We start from the raw sequence: 14386 nt of genomic DNA, 5'->3' as shown, positions 1-14386 counted from the left end.
AAAGATGATCCTTGCTCACAGCTGATTAGCCTTTACTGGCCAGATTACATGGGGACCCCAGAAAAAAATTGACATAGGGTTCCCCTTTAAAATCTAACTAGCAAATGCTAAACAGACAGCTGCGAGCTGATATTAATAGCCAGGGAAATGGCCATGGATAATGGGCCACCTCCGAGGTTAATAATATCAGCCCTCAGCGGCCCTAGAAATGGCATCAATAAGATGCGCCAATTCTGGCGCTTAGCCTCTCTCTTCCCATTTGCCCTGTTGCGGTGGCAAGTGGGGTAAGGGTTGGGGTTCATATCAGTGTTGTATTGGCAGCTGACATGAAGCCCAGATTAGTAACAGAGAGGAGTCTATAAGACGCCTCCATTACTAACCACATAGTAAAAGGTTTGGAAATAAACACATGGCCTGAAAGAAATCCTTTATTTGAAATAAAAGTCCACACGGTTTTAATCATTTATTTAAAACTAAAAATCAGAGTATACTCACCTAACGCCTAATCCCCTGAAGTCATTGTCCCCTGTAAAAAAAAACAGAAAATAAAAAAGCAACCTTATACTCAATTAACACCTAATCCATTTGAAGCCATTGTCACCTGTAAAAAATAAATAAATAACATATCCCTCACCTGTCCAACATGATGACATAATCCTGAGTGTCCCACGGCGATCGGATCATTTGCAGAGCAATCAATGTGACTGCTCTACATTAACACAGGCTGACACTGACACAGGAGTGTAATTGCTGAGCTGCAGTGAGAAAGGTCACATGAGTTCATCAGCTGATGAGCTCTTGTGATCTCGCTTACAGCACCAACGCTACGTGAGAATTTTCTCATGCAGCGGTAGTGCCGTAAGTGAGGTCACAGGAGTTAATCAGCTGATGAACTCGTGTGACTTCTCTCACGGCAGCTCAGTGGTATACACTGCAGGAGCGATCACGCTCTTGTCAGTGTATCGCCGGCGGCCAGGTAGAGTAGTCACATCTCCCGATCGCCGTGGGACACTCTGGATTATGTGGATTGCGTCGGACAGGTGAGGGATATGGTGGTTTATTATTTTTTATAGGTGACATGGGCATCGGGGATTAGGAGTTAAGGTGAGTATATGATTTTTTTTATTTTTTACAGGTGACATGGGAATCTGGGATTTGGTGTTAGGTGAGTATAATGTGTTTTTTTATTTTTATTTCCATATTTATTTATTTAAACTTTTTTTTTTCTTGACGGCGGGTCACAGGTGCAGGCTGATGATAGACTACTCCTCCATCAGCGGTGCCTGCTCTCACTATTATCAGCGGCAGCCGTTTTATGTCTGCGTTTTTGCTGCGGATTTGACTGGCTCAATTGAATTCAAAGGGTGAAAAACGTGGCAAAAACAAAACAAAAAATTGACATGCTGCAGATTTAAATGCACTGCTAATCCTGACAGGAAAATTCCTGATCATGTGCACAGCACTTCAGGATTGGTCATTTATTTAGGTGACAGAAGGATTCACTAGCGTTTTTGGCCCAATTCCGTGTGGAGAAAACGCACCAAAAACGCACCGTGTTCACACAGCCTTGAAGTTTCGTTTTTTTTTTTTTTTCAAATCTGCAGCATGTCAGTTCTTTCAGTTCCTGCAGGTTTTTTCAACCATTCAAATGGGAATTGTACTCAATTTTTCCTGCCAACGTTCTGATTTTTGCAGCAGAAAAATCTGATGCAAATACGCAAAATACGTGTGCATGTGCTCTAAGACGCACACTTTTTAGTAATTTTTGTCACGTTAAAAAGTGTATCCTATAATCAAAAAAATATTATATCATATCTTTTTCCAATTAACTTTTCTTCCATGTGACGCTCATCTGCACCGCTGTCTCTTATTCTCCTCTGTAGAATGGACCTCACTAGTACATGCTTCAAAATGTTTCCACAAGGACAGATATCACACTGGCACCCTGGCTACCACTGGTCAGTGTACAGGGACAGCACACTGACCGAAAGCATGGCTGAAACTGAAGGGGCCGAGTGTACACAACGTGAGGTCATTTTGGTTTGGCTTCCACTTGGCTTCTCATTTCTTTCAGATCCTACATTCACTGGCAATTGTGAAGCTGAAAGAAAGGCGCTGTTCATTCTTTTGGGCTGTTGAACCTTATTTTAGGCTACTTGTCTTGGAATGGTTGTTCCATATCTGTTGTTTCATCTCCACCTCAAATAAATGAAGATTTGGCAAGTGCCATGCAATATTATTTCCACCTTCAGTTGGTCCTCACATTACATTCTGACACAGGGCAAGAGTTTTCTGTGCTTTAACTTTTGTAGTCACTTTATCTGATCAGGTGCCAAAATGAAATGCCCCAAATTTAACATACGTACGAGAAAAACTGACAAAGCTTTATCACTGATTTCTGTCAGTTTCATCCGAGTTTAGTCAGAGTTCGGAACAAGTACATCAGTTTTTCTCGTATGTGAGAAAAAAAAGTTCCTCCACTTTCTAATACTCTGTGATAATTGGACTGCCCTTGGATCAAGGACCCATAGACTTGCATTGACAATTTTAATCCAACACTCGGATCAAATCAGACATGTCTCCACAATTTTGTAGGATCCGCTCGGTCCGCAAAAAATCATGGACATGTGGATGACCCCATTCACTAACATAGTGCTATCCGTGAAAAACATAGATGGCACTCATACGTGAAAAACGGCATCAGAATTAGGCCTAAGGGCTCTCTCACACATCAGATTTTCACATACGAGTGCTATCTGTTTTTTTTCACCGATAGGCACTCGTGCCCATGACAGTCTATGGGGCTGTTCATAGCAGGGCTGTGGAGTCGGTAAACCAAACCTCCGACTCTGACTCCAACTCCTCAATTTCCACGACACCGATTCCAACTCCGACTCCACGACTCCCTCATACATGGCTCATGTTTAAGTGATAAATTTACTGTAGCACAGATTCATCTCAGCTAAAAGTCTAGACCCTTAGATCAGGAATAGAACAGACATTTATAGGACATTTCATAACTAAATATTCCCCACAAATTGCATTGAAATACTGTACCCAATTTATTATATATTCTAGCAGTTGGAGTCTATCCATTTTAGGCTAAGTGCCCACGATGCAGAAATGCTGCGGAGCGTTTCTGCATCTCCCTGGCAGAAAAAATGCATGCGGATTTTACATGCATTTTTTCTGCCAGGTAGAAGCATTTGTGAAGCGTTTTGAACATGCGATTTTAGCATCACTTGGAAAAGTGCTTGACAACTTGGTCACACTATATAAATCCATGCAACTTGCATGGGTTTATGTTGTGTGACCAAGTTATGATGCTGCAAATGCAGCATCAATAGTAAAAAAAGAATAAAAATGTTGAAAAATGAAAAAAAAAAACATTATACTCACCTTCCGATGGCCCCCGGTCTCCTTCTCCGGTGTGTCCGGTGTCTTCAGCGGCTCACGGTGAGCTAAAAAGGACCTTCCATGACGTCATTTAGTCATGTGACAGGTCAAGCGACCGCCGACGTCAGCGGTCGTGTGACCTGTCACATGACTAAATTACATCATGGAAGGTCCTTTTACACCACCGCGAGCAGCCGAAGATCCAGCTGCGCCGCCGGGAGCAGACAGGGGGCCATCAGAAGGTAAGTATACAGAAGGTGAGTATATGTTTTGTTTTTATTCTTTTTTTTTACAGGTACTATGGTACCCGGGTCTGGAGGAGAGTCTCCTCTTCTCCAGACCCGGGTACCATCCGCGCATTGAATCGCATAACATCCACATGCATACTTGTATGCATGCGGATGTTATGTGGTTCAATGCAAGTCAATGGCGGCAATTTCGCCACGATTCCGCAAAATGAATGGTAGTGCTGCGGATTATTTCGCAATGATAATCCGCAGCGGAAATTTCCGCAGCATGTGCACAGCACATGCGGATTATCATTGGGAAACATGGCAGACAACCTAACATGCACTTTTAATGCGTTTTCACGGAGGAAATGCAACCGCGGAAAAGCAGTAAATCCGCATGCTGGGCATGCAGCCTTATACCGACTCCAACTCCGACTACACCAAAATGGACACTCACTCCGACTCCACAGCCCTGGTTCATAGGTCAATTTTTTTTCCTCAGAATTAGTGGTTCGTGCAAAATTGGAGACACATGTCCAATATTTATTGGTGCGTTAGGTCAAATTCGGCAATGAAAGTCTTAGGGTCCATGAAAAAAATCAGAGGCCAAAAATAACTGACATCTGAATGAGGCTTTAGGCTGTGTGCCCACGATGTGTTTTTTAAGCGTTTCTGCAGCGGCAAAAACGCTGCAGAAACGCTTAAAAAACGCATGGTAGAAGGCCTGCCATGTTCCCCAATGATAAACCCGTTGTGCTGTGCACATGCTGCGGAAATTTCCGCTGCGGATTATCATTGCGGAAAAAAACGCAGCACTAACAATTATTTTGCGGAAGTGCTGTGGTTTCACTGCCATTGACTTGCATTGAAACGCATGGATTATGCATCATTGCATATGTAGATTCACATTCCACGCGTTTCATGTGCGGATGGTACCCGGGTCTAGAGAACAGTAGACTCTCCTCCGGACCCAGGTACCATAGAACCTGTGAAAAAAAAAAATAAATAAAAAATAAATGTTATATTTACCTTCTGATGGTCCGCGGTGCGCTCGTCCTCCCTTGCCGGCAGATCGCGGTGGACTGAAGGACCTGCGCTGACGTCATAGTCATGTGATTGGAGGTCCTTCAGTGCAGTGTACCGCGAGCTGCCGACAAGGGAGAATGGAGAGAAGCAAGACTCCGGGGGCCATCAGAAGGTAAGTATAGATTTATTTTTTTATTTTTTACCATTCTTTTGGTCACACTATATAAATCCATGCCGTTTGCATGGATTTATATAGTGTGACCAAGTTGTTAAGCACTTTCCAAGTGATGCTAAAATCGCCTGGAAAGCGCTTGTCAACCCGCATGCGGAAATACATGTGAAGAACGCTTCACATCCGCATGTCCCTGGCAGGAAAAACGCATGTACAATCCGCATGTACAATCCGCATGTACAATCTGCATGCGTTTTTTCTGCCAGGGAGATGCAGAAACGCTCAGGAAAAATCCGGAGCATTTCTGCATCGTGGGCACAGAGCCATAGGGTGCATTTACACTGCATGTTTATCGTGAAAAAGTGTTCCTTGGAATGCTAGTTTCCTGATAACTGTGCAATGTAAACAGGCAAAACGCTCATTCATCAGGTGATATGATCTTCTGTCTGGCTTAAAAGTCACCTTTCTCGGCAGCACACTATCATGTGAAACTGGAACTGTGCTACCAAGAACAGTGGCAGTCTATGCACAGACTGAACTTCTAATGATTGTTCTGAAGCAGGGACATCCTGTGTAAACAGACTATTAAATGACCGCTGATCCACAAATATTTAGATGATCGACAGTCATTTTCATACACAGATTCCCCTCAAAAATGTGCCAAAATGCTGCACACTGTGTCACATACATGTGCTTCTCACAAAATTAGAATATCATCAAAAAGTTAATTTATTTCAGTTCTTCAGTACAAAAAGTGAAACTCATATATTATATAGAGTCATTACAAACAGAGGGATCTATTTCAAGTGTTTATTTCTGTTAATGTTGAGGCTTATGAGTCATTATCTCAGTAAATTAAAATAATTAACAAAAAACACCTGCAAAGGCTTCCTGATGTGGGCGGTCGCGTGACCTGTCACATGACTAAATGACGTCATGGAAGGTCCTTTTTAGACCATCGCGAGCCGCCGAAGATACCGGACACACCGGAGAAGGAGACCAGGGGCCATCGGAAGGTGAGTATAATGTTTTTTATTTTTCAACATTTTTATTCTTTTTTTACTTTTGATGCTGCATTTGCAACATCATAACTTGGTCACACAACATAAAGCCATGACGGTTGCATGGATTTATATAGTGTGACCAAGTTGTCAAGCACTTTCCAGGTGATGCTAAGGCTGTGTGCCCACGTAGCGTTTTTCAAGTGTATATGCTGCGGAATTTCCGCAGCGTAAACGCTTGTAAAACGCATGTATATCCGCACCCCATGGTCCCCAATGGCATTCCGCAATGTCAATGCCCATGCTGCGGATTTTTCCGCAGCGTATATGCTGCAGTCAAAAATCCGCAGCATGTTCATTAATTTTGCGGAAGCGCAGCGGAATCAATGTGCGGATGGTACCCAAGTCTGGATGAGAGGAGACTTTCATCCAGACCTGGGTACCAAAGAACCTGTAAAAAAAAGAATAAAATAAAGTTTATACTTATCTTCTGATGTTTTCCCTCCGTCGCGCTGTTGTCTGAAGGACCTCCCACGTCATTGAGTCATGTGACCCACCATATGACTCAATGACGTCACCGCAGGTCCTGCACACAACAGCGTGAGCCGCTCAAGCCTCCGGACGGGGCAGAGAATGCATCAGAAGGTGAGTATAAAGTTTATTTTTTTATTTTTTACCATTCTGAACAAGTTGTCAAGCACTTTTCCAAGTGATGCTTGGAGAAGTGCTTGATAACCCGCATGCGGAAATGCATGCAAAGACGCCTCACAAACGCTTCTACCTGGCGGGAAAACCGCATGTAATATCCGCATGCGATTTTCCCGCCAGGGAGAAGCGTAAAAAATATGCTTCAGGTCCGCAACGTGGGCACATAGCCTAAAATCGCATGTTCAAAACGCTTCACAAATGCTTCTACCTGGCCGAAAAAATGCTTGTAAAATCTGCATGTACAATCCGCATGCATTTTTTCTGCCAGGGAGATGCAGAAACGCTCTGCAGCATTTTTGCATCGTGGGCACATAGCCTAAAATGGACCGACTCCAACTGCTAAAATATATAATAAATTGGGTACAGTAATTCAATGCAGTTTGTGGGGAATATTTTTTCAGAAGAATTTGGGAAAGTTATGAAATGTCCTATAAATGTCTGTCCTATTACTGATCTAAGGGTCTAGACTTTTAGCGGAGATGAATCTGTGCTACAGTAAATTTATCACTTAAACACAAGCCATGTATGCGGGAGTTGTGGAGTCTGAGTCATGGAAATTGAGGAGTCGGAGGTTTACTGACTTCACAGCCCTGATATTCGGTCAGTCTTTTTTCTCAGGAGTGGGAGCAAAAACCAGATGAGGAACAATCAGAGAAAAGGTATAATAGAAACAAGTCACCAATTCTGCATTTATCACCCACTCCTGCTTTTGGCTCCCACTCCTGAGAAAAAATACTGATCGAATACTGACCAAATACTGATAGTGGGGCCGTGGCCTAAAACTGATTTCAGCATTTTTCCCTGAAATACTCCTCTAAGTCCAATCAAGCTTTTTCAGGACGTGATAAGGATATATTAAAGCATTGCGATCACAATTTAAGAGTTTTCCTAAATAATTTTTCTACAGGCTGAGGACACAACAGGTATCCCTCAGGCGACACAGAATCGATGCCACAGGTTGGCGCATGATGCAATGCCCAGGAATTATACAACGGTGAAGAGCTGGACATTAGACGATGGCAGGGAGTTGGCACGATGCACTTTGCTAGAGCAACCTCGTACTGTAACATAATGTATTTCTTCCTGCAGCATTGGTGTCCTGGCACAGCACAGGATACAGCTTTAATACATCACATTGCTGGGAGGCCATCATTACTTTTGGACATTAGGGCATGGGGAAAACATTTGCTGTCCTGCGCAGAAATGCCAGCCTTGTCCTCACATCTCACCCAGGGTGCGGGCAGATTCACAGTGACAGATACAAATTACTTTACTGTCTGTTTTATAATGGATTTTAACAAGGAATGTTCTGCCAGCAAGTTCTTACTACTCGTATGGTGCCAAAATCTACTAACCGTGCCCACTGCCAACTGCCTCAATACATGTCGCTTGTAGTGTGCCAGGGGTGACTAATAGCATCAGACAGACGGAAACATCACAGGCAGATATCAAAATAGTAACCGTAGGCTTGTAGATAGATTACATTCAATTAGAAAGACAGACAGCTAATAAAATAGAGAGATACATAGACATGGATAAATAGAGATAATGAGACAGATTAATAATAAGAAATACAAATGGATAGATCAATAATACGATAAGATATACTGTAGATAATTAGATGTTTAGATAATTATATAAACAGATCATGATAAAGATATAGATAACTAAATAGATGGCTATGAAATAGATGTGGGATAGATAGATAGATAGATAGATAGATAGATAGATAGATAGATAGATAGATAGATAGATATGGGATAGAAAGAAAGATAGATGGATAGATATGAGATAGAAAGATAGATAGATATGAGATAGAAAGAAAGATAGATATGAGATAGAAAGAAAGATAGATAGATAGATATGAGATAGAAAGAAAGATAGATAGATAGATATGAGATAGAAAGAAAAATAGATAGATAGATATGAGATAGAAAGAAAGATAGATAGATAGATATGAGATAGAAAGAAAGATAGATAGATATGGGATAGATAGATATGAGATAGATAGATATGAGATAGATAAGATAGATATGAGATAGATAGATAGATAGTTAGATAGATAGATAGATAGATATGGGTTAGATAGATAGATATGGGATAGATAGATAGATATGGGTTAGATAGATAGATAGATAGATAGATAGATAGATAGATAGATAGATATGGGTTAGATAGATAGATAGATATGGGTTAGATAGATAGATAGATAGATATGGGTTAGATAGATAGATAGATAGATAGATATGGGTTAGATAGATAGATAGATAGATAGATAGATAGATAGATATGGGTTAGATAGATAGATAGATAGATAGATAGATATGGGTTAGATAGATAGATAGATAGATAGATATGGGTTAGATAGATAGATAGATAGATATGGGTTAGATAGATAGATAGATAGGTAGATAGATAGATAGATATGGGATAGATAGATAGATATGGGATAGATAGATAGATAGATATGGGTTAGATAGATAGATAGATATGGGTTAGATAGATAGATAGATATGGGTTAGATAGATAGATAGATAGATAGATAGATAGATAGATAGATATGGGTTAGATAGATAGATAGATATGGGTTAGATAGATAGATAGATATGGGTTAGATAGATAGATAGATAGATATGGGTTAGATAGATAGATAGATAGATAGATAGATATGGGTTAGATAGATAGATAGATATGGGTTAGATAGATAGATAGATAGATAGATAGATAGATATGGGATAGAAAGAAAGATAGATATGAGATAGAAAGATAGATAGATATGAGATAGAAAGAAAGATAGATATGAGATAGAAAGAAAGATAGATAGATAGATATGAGATAGAAAGAAAGATAGATAGATAGGAGATAGAAAGAAAGATAGATAGATAGATATGAGATAGAAAGAAAGATAGATAGATATGGGATAGATAGATATGAGATAGATAGATATGAGATAGATAAGATAGATATGAGATAGATAGATAGTTAGATAGATAGATAGATAGATAGATATGGGTTAGATAGATAGATATGGGATAGATAGATAGATAGATAGATAGATATGGGTTAGATAGATAGATAGATAGATAGATAGATAGATATGGGTTAGATAGATAGATAGATATGGGTTAGATAGATAGATAGATAGATAGATATGGGTTAGATAGATAGATAGATAGATAGATAGATAGATATGGGTTAGATAGATAGATAGATAGATAGATAGATAGATAGATATGGGTTAGATAGATAGATAGATAGATATGGGTTAGATAGATAGATAGATAGATATGGGTTAGATAGATAGATAGATAGATAGATAGATAGATAGATATGGGTTAGATAGATAGATAGGTAGATAGATAGATAGATAGATATGGGATAGATAGATAGATATGGGACAGATAGATAGATAGATAGATATGGGTTAGATAGATAGATAGATATGGGTTAGATAGATAGATAGATATGGGTTAGATAGATAGATAGATAGATAGATATGGGTTAGATAGATAGATAGATAGATATGGGTTAGATAGATAGATAGAAAGATATGGGTTAGATAGATAGATAGATATATAGATAGATAGATAGATAGATAGATAGATAGATATGGGTTAGATAGATAGATAGATATGGGTTAGATAGATAGATAGATAGATAGATATGGGTTAGATAGATAGATATGGGTTAGATAGATAGATATGGGTTAGATAGATAGATAGATAGATAGATAGATAGATAGATAGATATGGGTTAGATAGATAGATAGATATGGGATAGAGAGATAGATAGATAGATAGATAGATAGATAGATATGGGTTAGATAGATAGATAGATAGATAGATATGGGTTAGATAGATAGATAGATAGATAGATATGGGTTAGATAGATAGATAGATAGATAGATGGGTAGATAGATAGATAGATAGATATGGGTTAGATACAGTCATATGAAAAAGTTTGGGCACCCCTATTAATCTTAAGCTTAATGTTTTATAAAAAATGGTGTTTTTGCAACAGCTATTTCAGTTTGATATATGTAATAACTGTTGGACACAGTAATGTTTCTGCCTTGAAATGAGGTTTATTGTACTAACAGAAAATGTGCAATCTGCATTCAAACAAAATTTGAAAGGTGCATAAGTATGGGCACCCTTATCATTTTCTTGTTTTAAATACTCCTACCTACTTTTTACTGACTTACTAAAGCACTTTTTTTGGTTTTGTAACCTCATGGAGCTTTGAACTTTATAGCCAGGTGTATGCAATCATGAGAAAAGCTACTTAAAGTGGCCACTTGCAAGTTGTTCTCCTGTTTGAATCTCCTCTGAAGAGTGGCATCATGGGCTCCTCAAAACAACTGTCAAATGATCTGAAAACAAAGATTATTCAACATAGTTGTTCAGGGGAAGCATACAAAAAGCTGTCTCAGAGATTTAACCTGTCAGTTTCCACTGTGAGGAACATAGTAAGGAAATGGAAGAACACAGGGACAGTTCTTGTTAAGGCCAGAAGTGGCAGGCCAAGAAAAACATCAGAAAGGCAGAGAAGAAGAATGGTGAGATCAGTCAAGGACAATCCTCAGACCACCTCCAGAGAGCTGCAGCATCAACTTGCTGCAGATGGTGTCACTGTGCATCGGTCAACTATACAAGGCACTTTGCACAAGGAGAAGCTGTATGGGAGAGTGATGCGAAAGAAGCCGTTTCTGCAAGTACGCACAAACAGAGTCGGCTGAGGTATGCAAAAGCACATTTGGGGAAGCCAATTTCTTTTTGGAAGAAGGTCCTGTGGACTGATGAAATCAAGATTGAGTTATTTGGTCATACAAAAAGGCGTTATGCATGGTGGCAAAAAAACACAGCATTCCAAGAAAAACACTTGCTACCCACAGTAAAATTTGGTGGAGGTTCCATCATGCTTTGGGGCTGTGTGGTCAATGCTGGCACTGGGAATCTTGTTAAAGTTGAGGGACGCATGGATTCCACTCAGTATCAGCAGATTCTTGACAATAGTGTTCAAGAATCAGTGATAAATATGAAGTTACAAAGTGGATGGATCTTTCAGCAAGACAATGATCCAAAACACCGCTCCAAATCTACTCAGGCATTCATGCAGAGGAACAATTACAATGTTCTGGAATGGCCATCCCAGTCCCCAGACCTGAATATCATTGAACATCTGTGGGATCATTTGAAGAGGGCTGTCCATGCTCGGCGACCATCAAACTTAACTGAACTGGAATTGTTTTGTAAAGTGGAATGGTCAAAAATACCTTCATCCAGGATCCAGGAACTCATTAAAAGCTACAGGAAGCGACTAGAGGCAAAAGGAGGATCTACTAAATATTAATGTCACTTTTCCGGTGAGGTGCCCATACTTATGCACCTGTCACATTTTGTTTGAATGCAGATTGCACATTTTCTGTTAGTGCAATGAACCTCATTTCAAGGCAGAAACATTACTGTGTCCAACAGTTATTACATATATCAAACTGAAAGAGCTGCTGCAAAAACACCAATTTTTATAGAACATTAAGCTTAAGATTAATAGGGGTGCCCAAACTTTTTCATATGACTGTAGATAGATAGATAGATAGATATGGGATAGAGAGATAGATAGATAGATAGATAGATAGATAGATAGATATGGGTTAGATAGATAGATAGATATGGGATAGAGAGATAGATAGATAGATAGATAGATATGGGATAGATAGATAGATATGGGTTAGATAGATAGATATGGGATAGATAGAGAGATAGATAGATAGAGAGATAGATAGATAGATATGGGATAGATAGATAGATAGATAGATATGGGTTAGATAGATAGATAGATAGATATGGGTTAGATAGATAGATAGATAGATAGATATGGGTTAGATAGATAGGTAGATAGATAGATATGGGTTAGATAGATAGATAGATAGATAGATATAGGTTAGATAGATAGATAGATAGGTAGATAGATAGATAGATATGGGATAGATAGATAGATATGGGATAGATAGATAGATAGATATGGGTTAGATAGATAGATAGATATGGGTTAGATAGATAGATAGATAGATAGATAGATAGATAGATATGGGTTAGATAGATAGATAGATATGGGTTAGATAGATAGATAGATATGGGTTAGATAGATAGATAGATAGATATGGGTTAGATAGATAGATAGATAGATAGATAGATAGATATGGGTTAGATAGATAGATAGATAGATATGGGTTAGATAGATAGATAGATAGATATGGGTTAGATAGATAGATATGGGTTAGATAGATAGATAGATAGATAGATAGATAGATAGATAGATAGATATGGGTTAGATAGATAGATATGGGTTAGATAGATAGATAGATAGATATGGGTTAGATAGATAGATAGATAGATAGATAGATATGGGATAGAGAGATAGATAGATAGATAGATATGGGTTAGATAGATAGATAGATAGATAGATAGATAGATATGGGTTAGATAGATAGATAGATAGATAGATATGGGATAGAGAGATAGATAGATAGATAGATATGGGTTAGATAGATAGATAGATAGATAGATATGGGATAGAGAGATAGATAGATAGATAGATATGGGTTAGATAGATAGATAGATAGATAGATAGATATGGGTTAGATAGATAGATAGATAGATATGGGTTAGATAGATAGATAGATAGATAGATAGATAGATGGGTAGATAGATAGATAGATAGATAGATATGGGTTAGATAGATAGATAGATATGGGATAGAGAGATAGATAGATAGATAGATATGGGTTAGATAGATAGATAGATATGGGATAGAGAGATAGATAGATAGATATGGGATAGATAGATAGATAGATATGGGTTAGATAGATAGATATGGGATAGATAGAGAGATAGATAGAGAGAGAGATAGATAGATAGATATGGGATAGATAGATAGATAGATAGATATGGGTTAGATAGATAGATAGATAGATAGATATGGGTTAGATAGATAGATAGAAGTGGGCTAGATAAGAGCTAGAGAGATGGGGTAGATAGTGTAGAGACAGAGGGGCCGCTGACTGACCTCGGTGACCACCGTGCTGTGGTACAGCTCCCGGGCATACTGCCAGCCGTCCACACACTTCTCCCTCTGGATGGCGCTGACATTGACGTCCACCCCCGGGATCAGCCCCAGCGCTGAGTAGTTGGTCAGGGTGTCCAGCCTGTACCTCCAGCACCTGCTCTCCACCTGCTGCCCGTCCTTCTCCTCCAGGGGGATGCTCACATTCCTCCATGCCTGGCTCAGGTTGGCGCTGTCGGGCACCAGGCACCGGTGCTCAGGGGTGGCAGCAAGGAACATGACAGACATTCCATTGAAGCCATTGGGGATAGTGCTGGCGCTGAGCAGGAAGAAGATGGTCAGCTGGAAGGGTCCCCAGTCCCCCAGGAAAGCGGTGGCCTCGTCATAGTCGTGCATGGCTGGTTCGGGCAGCACGGGCAGAGCTGCCTGGGCACTGGGGACAGGAGAAGCCGGGCTCTCCTCATGTTGTTATGATCAGTGCCCGCCCTCCGGCGAGAGGTAAAGGGCGGGGTCACACGGGGTCGGGCACTCTCCGGCTCATTCACCGGCTGCTCTGTGTAGTCCCATCCATACCGCCCGCCGCGGCCAGCACCGACCTATCACTGCACGGCTGTCTGCGCTCATCGTCTGCTCTCCACCTACTGAGGGTGGGCACAGCTGGCACAGACCTCACACCCGGCTGTCCTCCAGTGACACAGCACATTCATCACATTACTAAGCCGGCCGGCGACAACACCGTCCTCTCCTGTACAAGTGTGCACGGAGGCGTCACCATGTAGTGCGATATG

The 14386-nt window shown here is 40.1% G+C and overlaps 1 protein-coding gene across 1 annotated transcript in view; it reads right to left on the bottom strand.

The window, feature by feature from the left end:
* The window catches only part of LOC141165534 (solute carrier family 22 member 4-like), a 135386-nt gene extending 121231 nt beyond the window's left edge, over nt 1-14155 (bottom strand). The window contains exon 1 of the mRNA XM_073651207.1: nt 13602-14155. Within this exon, the coding sequence (XP_073507308.1) occupies nt 13602-13994 (393 nt within the window). The 5' untranslated portion in view covers nt 13995-14155. The remainder of the gene's footprint in view (nt 1-13601) is intronic.
* Nucleotides 14156-14386: the final 231 nt, after the last annotated feature.

Source organism: Phyllobates terribilis, unplaced genomic scaffold (genome assembly GCF_046119375.1).
Source record: "Phyllobates terribilis strain yellow unplaced genomic scaffold, ASM4611937v1 Scaffold_11__3_contigs__length_659146591, whole genome shotgun sequence".
NCBI classification, from domain to species: Eukaryota; Metazoa; Chordata; class Amphibia; order Anura; family Dendrobatidae; genus Phyllobates; species Phyllobates terribilis.
This window is presented reverse-complemented; position numbering and strand designations above follow the sequence as displayed.